Source organism: Prionailurus bengalensis, chromosome F2 (assembly GCF_016509475.1).
Source record: "Prionailurus bengalensis isolate Pbe53 chromosome F2, Fcat_Pben_1.1_paternal_pri, whole genome shotgun sequence".
Taxonomy (NCBI): Eukaryota; Metazoa; Chordata; class Mammalia; order Carnivora; family Felidae; genus Prionailurus; species Prionailurus bengalensis.
In genome coordinates this window covers 32951123-32965888 of record NC_057353.1, presented here as the reverse complement: position 1 = coordinate 32965888, position 14766 = coordinate 32951123, and the positions used below count along the sequence as shown (strand labels likewise).

Below are 14766 nucleotides of genomic sequence, written 5' to 3'. Positions count from 1 at the left end.
TTTTTTTTGAGTTTATTTATTTATTTTGTGAGAGACAGCACAAGCAGACAAGCCAGGAGGAGCAGAGAGCAAGAGGGAGGGAGAGAATCCCAAGCAGGCTCTGCACCGTCAGCATGGAGCCCGGCATGGGACTTGATCCCACGAACCAGTAGATCATGCCCTGAGCCAAAATCAAGAGTCAGACACTTAACCAACTGAGTCATCCAGGTGCCCCAATATCCTCAGTTTCTTAACTGACATATCTAGCAATAAATTTTTGCTTTAGATAATAATAATTAATAATAACTCCTATTATTATGGCTATTATACTTTATTATTAAGATTTTTAGAATATGAGACACTCTCTAAGAGTTTCATGTATGTTGGCTCATTTAATCCTCACAAAACCTTTACAGAGAGGGCAATAAGATTATCATTTGTACTTCCCAAACTAAGGTACAACAAACAAAATATGTTGCCCCAAAACACACAGCTAGTAAATGGCAGAGCCACTGCTGGATTCCAGTTATAGCCACTTTATATCTCATACTTTTAACTATTATACTCTGTTATAATAATGATAGTAGTAGTAATAATAATAATAAACCTCATTGAACATTGACTATGTGACAAGACACGTCTAAGAACTTTATAAGCATAAGTAACTTAATTCCCACAACAACCTAGTGGATGCACAGTGTTGTTATTTCCATTTTCCAGACAGAAGACGGAGGCATATAGGGATTGAAAGATTTCCCCAAGGTGAAAAGTGAGTAGGTTGTCTAATAAAGATTCCACGCAAGGCAATTTGACAGCAAAACCTCTGCTCTTCTCCACCTAGGTACTGTGTCCTGGAAAATAAGAGTGTCTCTAACTCTATCTTTCCAAATCCACTTATCCATCTAAACTTAACTCAATATCCTCCATTAAGCCTTCTCTAAACCCTCTGGCCAACAGTAATTTCGTTCCTTAAAACCTAAAAGCATAATAGGTCTTTTGGCCAAAATTATAGACGGATGGGGATGGTTAATGATATTTTGCTGGATATTAAAATTGTGTCTCTGGTTGATGCTTTGTCTCCATATTTAAACAACATGCTTTTGAAGAAAACCCCCATACCAATACTTCCTTAGTCTTGGGGGTAATTTCTCAACAACTATTTCTTACATTTAAGTGAACTGTCTTTAATTTCCTGTTAGGTCCTTCAGGGCTTTTGTGTTAAATCTATCACCATTCTGTCATCAAAAGTACATGGAGAGGACCCCAAAGACATCAAAACTTACTATGGTTTTTCTTGTCAGACATTAGAATTTAAATTATTTTAAAACTGATTTAATATTTTTTTTCCAGAGGGCACACATTTTTCTACTAAGAAACTACAGCTATAGCTCATAAGTATTTATGTCTTCTTTTCGGCAAAATGCTTGTTAGCAACATCATCTTTTTATCTTATTCCATGGGACAGGACAAACTGATTGCAGTAGTTGGGGGATACACTCCAAGACCCCCAGTGGAGGCTTGAAACTGCAGATAGTACTGACCTCTGTTATACTGTGTCCTTTCCTATTCATTCACACCCATTGATAAAGCTTAATTTGTAAATTAGGCACAGTGAGAGATTAATAACAAATAGAACAATTATAACGACGTTCTCTAATAAAGTTACGTGGACATGTTCTCTCTCTCTTTCAAAGTATCTTACTGTACTGTACTCATGCTTCTTGTGAGATGATAAAATGCCCATGTGAGAGAAGTGAGGGGAATGACGTAGGTGTTAGGCTACTATTGACCTTCTGATGAAACGTCAGAAAGAAGAGCATCGGTGTCTGCACCCTGGGTGGCCATGGGTAACTGAAACTGTGGAAAGTGAAACCGTGAGAAGGGGGAATAATTGTGGAGTTTTAGTGCAAGCTGATTTGCAAAGGGACAAATACCTAGCGGTAATTTAATTTTTTAAAAGAGCAATCTATTTTAAACACTTACCCATATTCAACTTTGGCACATTACAGTGTTAATATATTTTTTCCTTATGTGGTTTTTTTCTCCACAGCAGAGTTTAATCAGATTAAAATTATGAAATAAGAAAAGACAAGTTGTCCCAGCTATAACATTAATTTCCTCTTGTGTACTCGCCAAGTCATTAAATACTGGGAAACAGCTATTAATAAAAGAGCAAGATGTACCTCTGTAAATATTCATTCACTTAAGCCAATATTAACATAGCATATTTTACACTTCATTCGAATTTTTCATTTGTGATTTAAATTTGAAAACCATTGTTATTCCCAGGCACCAGGCTAATTATAAAAGTGCTATTAATTAATGAATATTTATACACACACACACATATATAAAACACAGTCTGCCAATATGCTTTTAGAGAGAATGTGCAATTGTGATTTTAGTTGTGCTTGCTAGTGGATTATATATATATATTAGATTAGATATATATCTATATCTCTATATCTCTATATATAGATAGATAGATATAGAGATAGATATATCTATATATATCTATATATAGAGATATAGAGATATAGATATAGATTAGATTCTATATATAGATATATAGATAGATATATAGATTAGATTATATATATATAGATTAGATTGTTTAGATTTGTATTTTACTAAAATAACACTAATCTGCAGTTAGTTTTTATGAATTAAGCCTCTAAAAGTAAAGAAGTAAATGAAACACACATAAGATATTTGCTCCCTGTTGTCAGTCTGTTGTTTTTCTATACTAATAATTTTATTAAAATTAACATAACTTGAGAATTAATATGTCCACAGTAAATTTCGGTTAAATATTTTATACAAAATATTTTCATCCCATGATTTATCTAATATTTCTACTTGTTACTTGTGCTCATCTTTCCAGAGTAACAAAGGTACTCTGGAATGCACAGTTCCAAATAATGCTAGAAATTAAAATACACTAAATTTATTTCAAAACATCTCTGGTTTATATTAAGAAGTATAGTTTCACTTAGTTTTCCCTGAAGACGATCACATCTGTCACAGGAAACCAGGAAGAGAAGAACAAATTAAACCAATGTTTCTATCACTGGATTTAAGAAGAGAGTCTTATCTTACACGTAGTTTAGTAACAAACCATGAAGTTAGTTTGGATTATTTTTCCAAGTAGCTGACTTTAGCGATTTGCTTTTCTACAAACTGCCTTTCAGTATTTATTTATCCCAATGTAAGAAGAAAAGTCAATAAAATTTTCAATACTTGGATATTAAGTAGAGGTAGAAACATGAGTATATTCTATGTTTGGGTGACTCAACTCCCAAAAAATAATATTAAATTAAATTCTAAAATAGGATTAATAAGTTATGGTTGATATGGAAACTGGAGGAACATCCATATATACCTAAGGCTTCATGTCTCCTGAAAGGAGGTGGAGGTTTAGGAACACAGCATTTGTACATGTGGGGGTGGGGGAAGGTACTAAGTATACACGTGTTTGGAAAAGGCTTTGCTTGCCTTTGCTAGAAGGCAGGGAATAATGTTACTGACTGACCCCTGGGTTGGTGGGAGAGGAGAAAGGAGCTTCAGTAAATTCTCCTAGAGCGAACAGAAGATGACACGTAGCACCTTACAGTATTTAATCCTTGAAGAGTTTGAGAGTCCCATTGACTCCAGAGGCATTCCTTGAGGGGAGATGCATTGTTGGGTGTAGACAGCCTATCACAATGCACACCTGAGAACAAAGAGGCCTTCTCACGCGTCAAAAGAGAAGTCCAAGGTAACTACTAGTCAATTTTATAAAAATTCTATTTTCTCTTAGCCCCTCACTGCCCATGAGACAAAAACATCTTCATGTGCACAGATGTTGAGGAGTTCTGTAAGAAAGCAAACAATTAACAGAGCACAGCACAGCACAATTAACAGAGCACAGAGGAAAACAGCTAGAACGGGTGGATACTGTGGATGCAAAAACAATGTTAGAAAATGTTGATAAAAATGCATGGCACCCTTAAACAGAAACACCTGACTTACGATGGTTCAACTTATGATTTTTTGACTTTATGAAGGTGCAAAAGCTATATATATTCGGTAGAAATTGTTTCTTGAATTCTGATTCTTGGTTTTTTCCTGAGGTGTGATAGGATACTCTCTCCTGATGAAGGACAACAGCTGTAAGCCATAGCTCCCAGTTGGCCATGTGATCAGGAAGGTAAACAATTGATACACTTACAACCATTCTGAACCCATTCAACCATTCTGTTTTTGACTTTCAGTACAATATTCAATACATTACACGAGATATTGAACTTTATTACAAATAGGCCTTGTGGTAGATGATTTTGCTCAACTGTAGGCTAATGGAAGTGTTGTGAGCACATTTAAGGTGCGCTAGGTTAAGCTATGGTGGTCAGAAGGTTAGGTATGAAATGCATTTTCTAATTATGATATTTTCAATTTACCATGGATTAATCACCAGAAATGATAAGATGTTGGAATATTTTTAAAAATGTTGAAATAATGTACATCAGATGTTAGGGAGGAAAGGAAGCATAATGCAAAAATTCTAGATCAACTCAAAATATACATATATGAGGGAAACAGACTTTTTTGGATGTGTATAGGTTCAGAAATTATGTTATTAATTTACCTGAGAAAATTATTTTATTTTTTTTAAAGTTTGTATTTATTTATTATGAGAGAGAGAGCAAAGGAGAGGCAAAGAGAGAGGAAGAGAGAGAGAGAGTCCCAAGCAGGCTGTTACTGTCAGCATGGAGCCCAGTGTAGGGCTCAAACTCACTCACTGTGAGATCATGAACTGAGCCAAAGTTGGACGTTTAACCCACTGAGCCACTCAGGCGCCCCCAAGAAAATTATTTTAGAAGCAACCTAAAAATTAAGAATTAAATGAGAACAGATGCAAATAATTAATCTTATAAAATTTTAAATTGAGTCCATTGGGTACAATGCCCAAATTGTACCTAACGGGTAATAATGATGACAGACCTTGGGAATTGTCAAATAAGAATATTTTAAAAATAAAAGATGTATAATATATAAATATGTAACAGAAGCTGGGAACTCAACCTCCAATGTTTACGTATAAAACATGAGCTTTTTGGAGACAAGGGGTATAGAGGTAAGGTGGTTGGTGTAGAGTCAGTGAGGAAGGAAAAGCTTTCAAAAGTTCATGCTTGGATGGAAGGTAGTATAGCTACATTTTGACTTTAAGAGATTAATAGCTGAGTACAGATTTATCTATAACTTTTTAATATGTTAATATAACCATGAATAAACTGAAAGGCCAGGTAGAACATCCAAATTAAGGTCGTTATGATGGAAGAGATAAGAATTAAAAGAAAATTCATTAAGCAAGCATAAGGAAAGGTAAAAAAGAGGAAATGATAAATTATATACTTGAAATAAGGATGGAAGGAATATAATCCAATATACTAATTAATCCAATCAATGTAAAAGAATGAAATTTCCCTAACAAAGAATTTCATACTGTTTTCAAAATCAAAATTGAGATATGTTGGTTTTAGGAAATATACAAAAATAAAGTACAGTGTTATGGGTTGAACTATGTTCTCCCCAAAGATTTGTTGCAGTACCTGTGAATGTGACGTTATTTGGAAATAGATCTCTGCAGATGTATCCAAGATGAAGTCATTTAGGGTTAAGCCCTAATCCAATATGATTAGTGTCCTCACACGAAGAGAAGAGACACAGACACAAAGACGCAGAGGAGGACACCAAAATACAGTGAAGGCAGAGATTTGAGTGGTGTGGCTCATCACAGAATGCCAAGGACTGCCGGTGTACCAGAAACTAAGAGCAAGGAATGGCACCGATTTATCCTCTAGAAATTCCAGAGACAGGGCACAGCCCTGCTGACACCTTGATTTTAGATTTCCAGCCTCCAAATATCTGTTGTTTTAAACCATGCAGTTTATAATAATTTATAACAGCTGCCCTAGGAAACTAACACACAAAGAAAGACCAAAATATAGGGGCACCTGGGTGGCTCAGTCTGCTGAGTGTCCAACTCTTGATTTTGGCTCAGGTCATGATCTCAGGCTCCTGGGATTGAGCCCTACATCGGGCTCCATGATGGGAGCCTGCTTGTGATTCTCTCTTTCTCTCTCTCTCTGTGTGCCTTTCCTCCCCTCTGTCTCTCTGCTCCTCTCCACCATTCATTTGCACTCTCTTTCTCAAATAATTAAAAATAAAATAAAATAAAATAAAATAAAATAAAATAAAATAAAATAAAACAAAATAAAATATAATAAATGGATATATGGGGGAAATGTGAACCAAAAGAAAGCCTTAGCAGTAAAGGATAAAAGCATCAGACAAATCAGAATTAAAAGCTCAAAAATAGTAAATGGGATATTATATAAATGTAACAGTTATAATTCTCCAAGAGGTTATAGAGAGTCAGTACGGAAAAGGCCACAGACTCAAGAGATTATACTCTGGAACCAGATGCTCTAGAACCTGGCTGTAGTTCTTGGTTCTGTTATTGAATGGCTCTGTGGCTTTAGGGATATTACTTAACTTTTCTATGCTTCATTTTCCACATCTACAAAATAAGAATGATGATAATAGTTCATTTATAGGGCACTTATAAGAAATGAATGAATATATGTAAAATTAATATTTTAAAATGAATTAATATATGCAAATTAATATATGTGTTAATGTGTGATTGAACAATAGTTGTTATAACCACCAAAAAAGTGTTAGCTATTATTCTTTTTCCTGTTACTAATGTAAAACACTATATAAAAACCACCCAAGCAACGTGGGATATAAAACCAAACCTCAAGAAAAGAAAAAACTTTATAAAGTCACTATCATGGTAGAGGAATTTAAATAATCACTCTCAGAATTTGACATAATTTTCCACAAAAGAGCAAGTCTAGGGAGGACTGGTTAATATGATCGACAAGGTAAAACACACACTCTGGTCTATATGAAAAGTAGAAAATATATTCTACATTTCATTTAGAACATCTGATTATTATGGAACCAAAAGAAGCTCTTATAAGATCTTCAAAAAAAGATTTTTATAATCCCCATGCTCTCTCCATGATCCAAGAAAACTAGAAATCAAAAAATAAAAATGCCAAAAAACAATGGAACGATGTCAATATTAAGATACTTACTTCCAAGCAACTTTCGGACACAACTCCTCTTCTCTGCAACAGTGAGGTGCATAGCAATCAAGTGGCCGAGTCCCACCTAGTTGTGCTTGCCCAAGAATGGCCACCAGCTAGTGGTTCCAAACCATTAGTGGTAGCATCTCCTCAGGGAAGATTTAGAAATATGTAATTGTATGTACAGTCATTACAAAGACTGAGGAGTACTATTGGCATTTAGGGTTTGGGGGGTCAAGACTGCTAAAGTTCAACAAAGCTCAGAATACTCTTACACAGGGTAGAACTTCCATGATCAAAGTGCCAATAAAGCCCCCACTGATAAACACCGTTTTAAAAGTGACTACGAGGCAACAGTGACTGCAGATGCTTAAGATACGTGTATTTGAAATTAAATTAGTCTATGGCCATACCACCCTGAACGCGCCCGATCTCGTCTGAAATTAAATTAGTATGACCATAGTAAAAAAGTCTTCTATAAAGCTAGCAGGCAATTCAAAGTTCAATTTTTTTACAGCAAGAACCAAATTCAAGAACTTTCTTTGCTTTTGACAATAATATGAGAGCATATAAGACTGTTTAGAGATTGCTGCAGAAACTAATTTTTCTTTTATTACTAAGACTCAAAAAGAGTATTCATATTTATTCTAAGAATAGATAAATCGATAAATGAGTACGTAGGGAACTGTAAATCAATTTAATTTGTTATTTAGATTATATTAGCTAAGTCAGATTCTGAGCAAAACACACTTGAGTCATTTACCAGAAGCATTAGTGCTTCTGGCAACTATGTTTTTGCACGTTCTCATGTAAAAAAATATTTCAACAATGTTCTTTCTTAGTACTTGTGATGGTACTAAGGTAAAAGCAATGTTCTTTTTTTTTTAAATTTTTTTAATGTTTATTTATTTTTGAGACAGAGAGAGACAGAGCATGAACAGGGGAGGAGCAGAGAGAGAGGGAGACACAGAATCTGAAACAGGCTCCAGACTCTGAGCTGTCAGCACAGAGCTGGACGCGGGGCTCGAACTCACGGACCGTGAGATCATGACCTGAGCCGAAGTCGGACGCCCAACCGACCAAGTCACCCAGGTGCCCGGGAAAAGCAATGTTCTACAGTAGATGGGATGTGGGGAGGAAAATGAAGAGACATGGGTTCTAGTCTTGGCTACGTGATCTTCTCTGTGTTTACCCATCAATTTAAAATTGGGATAATAGTATTTGCCTTACTTGTCCGAAGATGTTGAGATGCAGAACAACTACAAAGTCACCACAATGGCCTGCCACGCTACTCTGGAACTTTCCCTCTCTCTACCTCTCTCTTATTTCCAGCCTACATTTTCCCTCCTTCACGCTGCTGAGCCACATTGGTTTCTCTGGTGTTCCTTGACTGTTAACCTAAGGTCTCAACACCGATATTCCTCTGCCCACAATGCTCTGTCTCTGAGAGCTTCAGGCTCACCCCCTACTTCCCTCCTTGCATCAGGTCTCTGTTCTAATGCCACTTTTTTCAGAGAGGTAGTCATAGACCATCCTGTGAAACTTTCTCTTTTGCTTTATATTACTTTATCCTTTGACATAGCAGTGATCTGTGTAACATTTCGTATTCTAATTTGTTTGCTTACTGTCTGCCTCTTCTCTGCTACAAAGTAACCCCAAAGAATGCAAGAAATTTTCTTATCTTTTCTTCTGAATAATATTCTAATAACAAATTAGAGCTTTTCTGAATCCCTCTATATAAAAATTTAGCAGCGTGTTTAGTCAGAAAGCTTGTATCTCTACTTTTCACTAATTCATGTGAAGTTACATAAACCTTATTTTATTTTTTGTGACATAATATATGCTTTCAGACACCATAATGATTTAGAATAATATGGCAAGTTACATTTTTAACATCTCTATTATATCATTTGCCTATCTTTATTATCCCAGTGCTCAAATATTCAAAGCATGCACTAATTTTGTATACTACTTCTCTGAAAGGTAGTATATGCACTCTCGTTTGAATTTTTTTTTCTTCCCTAAAAGCGACATGTTATATTTCAGGACTGTAATATGTCACAAACCAGATGGGCCGAAAGCATGCTATTTGCTCTGATAAAAGTTTTCAAATTGGTCCTGGGTTTTTGTTATTCATGCTTGTGTCTGTCTCCCCTACTGAAATGTAGCCTGATGGAAAGCCGAGTCCATTTCTCATCCATTATATATTTCCTTAATACTCTGTGCACAGCAGAAACTCCATGATTATTAATTTATTGTATATAGGCATTCATGCAAATGATGAGCAGCCCCTCCCTTTTTGAAACATAAGTAAAATAAGGAAGGTTACTTACATTTGGAGCCCGATGAAGATGACCCACTGACGGTAGATCTTGATCCCCCTTTCATGGAAAAGACTCCTTTACCCCTGCGAGTCGCTGTGACGGCCACTCTGGGACGCTTCAGTGGAATTACTGCACGGGGAGGTGGGGGCACACGCCCATGGTAATCAAATAACCTTCACAAAAACACAAGCATGGCTGAGAGTTGGTTTATGCCTAAGTGTTCTATCAAATGTGTGAAATGGTTAAGAAAATGGCCTTGTAAAAAGTGTCAGTAAATGTTTCTGTTATCGTTGTTCGCACACAGGTGTTTAATGGAAGTTTCGTTTTTCACTAAAGAGATAGGACGCTGATATAGTCTGTGTATTCTAGACATTAGAATCTGATCCTCCAATATGAACTCATCTTTAAAGTGTGATAGGTCAAGGAACTTTGCTCCAATGGTACCGTGCAATTTGTTGAAACTATGCTAAACTTTGTTCCTGAGTATTTCTTTGCTTCATTTAACAGATTTACCCTTCTTAGAATAGAAATCTTCCTCTTACACATCAACACTTATTAGCACAGTAGCTTGAAAAGAGGGAAAGATCATGCAGAATCAGGAACAAAGCAAAGGAAATTATTGTTCCATCATAACACAGCTCATCAGGAAAATCATTTTGAAGTAACTGTAGATTAAAGAGAACAGCTGTGAGAGACAAATCAACATGGTGCCATACCTGTCTCTAAGGACTTTTTAAGTAACAAAAGAGTCCCCAGACTGTACAAACAAGGAGACTGAGTTTAAATAAAATGGCACTAGCAAGAGGACAAAATTTTGTTGACTAGAGAGTCCTTGTGGAAATACGTATTGGGATATCTTTTTATTATTCTGACCAGTTGCTAGACATGCAAATTGAGACTAGTGATATTTGTATAGTAAGCTGTTGAAAATTTCTCTAACCAAAAAAAAGTACCAATAAAAATCCTAGAAGCTTTTACCAAAAAGTGAAAAAATGATATTCACCACAATCAATGCATTTCCACTAAACAATGAAAGGAATAAAAGTATGAGAGTATTTACTCATTTATATACATATGTAATGCATAGATTCAAAAACTTCATATTCTTCATACTGCATACTCAAAAAACAGCAAATTTTTACATACTTAGCACATCTGAGAAGTGTAAAAAGTCAGGGAAAAACATGAGGATGTACTAGTCATTAATTTACCAGTGAACAAGATGCGTTACTATTTGTCCACTAGAATGAACTTAGAATGATCATTGATATTACTTTATTGTGATACCACTATATGGATTATGTTCTCAAAACTGCTTTAAAACAGTCAGTAAGAATAATCTAATATGGAAGTCAGAAGTGAATTTCTATAATACGAAGGAAAAAAATTCTACAACAGGTTATTTTATAACATTACATCTTATTTACATATACAGATGAATCCCTTTTTAGAAAATGATATATGAAATATAACAAAAATTAAGATAGGCGGGTGTCCAAATATTCACTCAGAAACATTGAAAACGCTGATACTATGGGGGCAAAAAAGTAGTATATAAATCACACTCGAAGCAGAACTTAGTCCTGTGAATGTCTCCCGCATTAGACAGCTAAAGTGTTCAAAAACTATTTGGAAGCATGCTGGGGAGAAACTAAGAGATGTCTGGAAAGGAAAAGAAATGGAATGAGACAGAGTTCAAGAGAGGTGCCATCCTCTGTGAATAAGCAAAGTCCATTAGAACCAAAGAACGGCTAGCAAAGAATGGGTCATGGAGGTCAGCACATTATAGTTTACTTCAAAGGGAAGCGTCAGGATGAAGCTGAAAAGGGTTATGAATATCATCCATACCACTGGGGGCTGGAAAATCAAAAGGGTCAACTAAGCCTGCCCCTCATTTCAATCACAAAACAAGGATCACATCACTTATTTATAAGTTGAATTCACAGAGCACCTTAAGCTAGTGAACCGAAATATGAAGGCACTTTTTAGGAGCTCTAACACCCAACACTGTCGAGGGGAAAAAATATGGCAATTGACTCATCTCTTCCCGGGTAGATGCTGCTGCTTCAGATGAGGGGCAGCATGTTTTGGAAGGACCATCTCCCCTGGCCATGAAAGTGCAATTTAGCTGGTTCATTAATTAAGCTGATCTATAAATTGGGTGAAGAAAATTTCTAAAGCACAAACAACTAACCTATGCAACAATGGAAGAAGAACGCTATAATGAAAATGCAGGCCAAGTAAAGCCACCATAGTCACCACTACTCCAGTTACAACGTAATTCAAGAATATTTTACAGGAAAGTGAAACAAATGATTATCACTATTTCTATTGCTTCCCCCGACCAAGGATTGCAAAGCCTCCAGTGTTGGCCAGGCCTAATCTCATGTTGAGAAAACAGAGCTGCATTTGTTCATTGTAGTTGTGACATACTTTTAGTATGTCACATACTCAGTATGTGTTTAGAAACATACTCAGAAACATACTCAGTATGCGTAGTGCCCTTTGCCGTCAATTCCTATAAGAGCGTAACCCTTGATGAGTTGCTTCAAAGGGCAATAACTCCTTTCTCATCAAGAAGTAGGGAAAGTTTTACCAATTCTTTCTTCCATTCTGATGGGAAGATGTGCAATATCAGAACTTAAATTTTGACAAGGGATATATAACAACAACAAATTTAACAACAACAACAAAAGCTAAAGAAGGGTATGGACACTTCACATGTCAGTATAATTTTGAATTTACAAAATTTAATGGAGCTGAGGAGTTTCTTAATTTTCATTGGCTACACTTGCTTTTTCAGAAATAAAAGGAAAGAAGACTGGATATCGTCCGAAGGCACAAAAACATAACAAGAGAAGGATGGGAAGTGGGGGCAGATTTTCTAGGATTCAAGATGGGATGCAGGGGTTCTTCTAAATGCAGACGGAAGTAGGTGAAAGCTAACTCATTGGCTTTCTCATCAGAATTCTGTTTATAGCTAATCTAAGAAATTTTGCCTTTACAAGGTATTAGATTAGCAAATATTGTCGAGACCATGGAAATAGTCCACTTAGAATTACAGACTGACAGCAAAGATCGCAAATGCAAGAGAATGAAATAGAATCTAAATTTCAAAGGTCAGTTAAAAGCTGAAAACTTTTTCCTCTCACTTGTTTTGTTCCTTCAATTGTTAGAATTATTTACCCTCTCTTTTTCTTTAATCGTTCTTCAGTTTCCCTGATATGCATAGAATACTGTTTTCCCTCTAATATTTATTGGTCAAATAGATAATTATTTATAATGAAGCCAAACACATAATTTTTCCTTCTTCAATGTCTACCTTAAAATAAGAACCCTAAAAGACCTACTCTTGAGCAGTTAATAAAATAAATGTAACCAGATTTTAATAAAAACAACCCATTAATGAAATTTGAGGATTTAGTTTGCTTTATTTAATAAACATATCTACTTTTCATGTGGTCATTTCTTGTTTTGCATTTTGTTTGCTTTAATAGTATCTGAGATATGTAATTTTATTACCCAGTAAAAGATAAAAACTGGTAAAGAATCTTAATATTTATACACCTGATAAAAATAAACATAGCTTGTTTCTAAGAAGGATATAGATATTAGCTATTAAAAATTAGCTGTGTGGGGTACCTGGGTGGCTCAGTGGGTTGAGCATCTGACTTTGGCTCAGGTCATGATCTCACAGTTCATGGGTTCGAGCCCTGCACCCAGCTCTGAGCTGCCAGCTTGTAGCCTGCTTCAGATTCTCTGTCTCACTCTCTCTCTGCCCCTCTCCCACTCATGCTCTCTGCCTCTCAAAAATAAAGAAATGTAAATAAATAAATAAATAAGTAAATAAGTAAATAAATAAATAAAAATTAGTTGTGTTTTGGACAAAGGCAATTTAAAGGCATAGTGACATATAAAATGAATGTGATTTTGAATGTTTGTTTTAATTAAAACCTGGTTAGTATTAAGCTTTAATAGTAATAAAGCAGAATTCTTGAAAAAATACATGAAAAAAACATAACTCCCAACATCATACTCTAAAAGTACTATCATTTTCTAAATATTTTCCACAGGTATCCTTATTTTTCACATAGTTGAGAACCTAATCTATGCATGGTCATGTATTCTGGCTAATTCTCCTTGGTTTAAATTAAAAACATTTCTCAAGCCTGGTATGTAGTCTTCCTAATGTTTATTTTAATTGCTGTGGTGCATTTTCTCAAGTAGACATACCATCTTCTAATAATTACCTGAGAAACTTTGACTTATGTTTATTTTTCACTAATGTGATTTTAAAATTTAAAAAAATGTAATATTTGCATAATATTTTGTCACTGAACACTAAATTTTAATTTTAGATAAGTTATTTAGATAGATAGTTTTCAAGAATTGGTAATTACCTGTTTTTTTTTTTTTCTAAATTTCCTTCATGAGAAGAGTTGTTTCATTTTAATCACTTGTGAGTCAAAAGTTAATGTGGCTAATGCTAACAAAAATATGTGGTCTGGACTAAGGGCTCAAAAACTAGGCTGCCTAGAGTCAAAACCTGAGAACAAGTTCAGAGCCATGACCTCACTGGGGCTTTTTAGCATATGTGAAAATCAGTAACCAGAGCATCAGAGATCTTCCTCTGTGTCTTGATTCAACCTTAAACCCTCCTCTTCAGCATGCTTAAGTTCTGATAGTTGTATAGTCTACAAAATCAGATTAAGGTGCCTCTTTATTTTTCAGAAGGGATATATTTGAAATCCACGTGAATGATTCTTATAGCTTATAGTTATATCTATTTTCTATACTGCTTGAACTACTCAAAATTCATAAAATCTGTCTATAATTTCCACCCGACTTCAAGTAAGCCTTTGGTTACAACTGAATCCACAGAGAATTTTCAAAGGCACGCTCCACTGGAGACCAGTAAATAAATAACTTCTGTTGTTTTTCTGTTATTGAAATTTTCTAAGATTGTCAGTGAAGTTGTCTCCCTGGATCTTGGACATGATTTTAAAGGCAAGGTGGCTGATGGGGAACCTGGTGGCTCAGTCAGTTAAGCATCTGACTTAGCTCAGGTCATGATCTCACAGTTGGTGAGTTTGAGCCCCGAATCCATAGGGCTCTACTCTGACAGCTCAGAGCCTGGGGCCAGTTTCAGATTCTGTATCTTCCTCTCTGTCCCTCCCCTGCTCATGCTCTGTCTCTCTCTCTCGTGAAAATAAATAAACATTAAAAACATTTTTAAAGGCAAGGTGGTTGAAATCCTGAGTGGTCTTTTTTGCAATTTTTTTTTTGCCTTATATTTATATAATCTTTATCTTTTGCACAACTCT

At 35.4% G+C, this 14766-nt stretch overlaps 1 protein-coding gene across 7 annotated transcripts in view; it reads right to left on the bottom strand.

Annotated features, from left to right (window-relative positions):
• Window positions 1-14766, bottom strand: part of RALYL (RALY RNA binding protein like) — a 724524-nt gene that overhangs the window by 77452 nt on the left and 632306 nt on the right. For all 7 annotated transcript variants that reach the window (XM_043601289.1, XM_043601284.1, XM_043601288.1 and 4 more), the window contains one exon: window positions 9452-9615. In XM_043601289.1, coding sequence (XP_043457224.1) covers window positions 9452-9615 — 164 coding nt within the window. The remainder of the gene's footprint in view (window positions 1-9451; window positions 9616-14766) is intronic.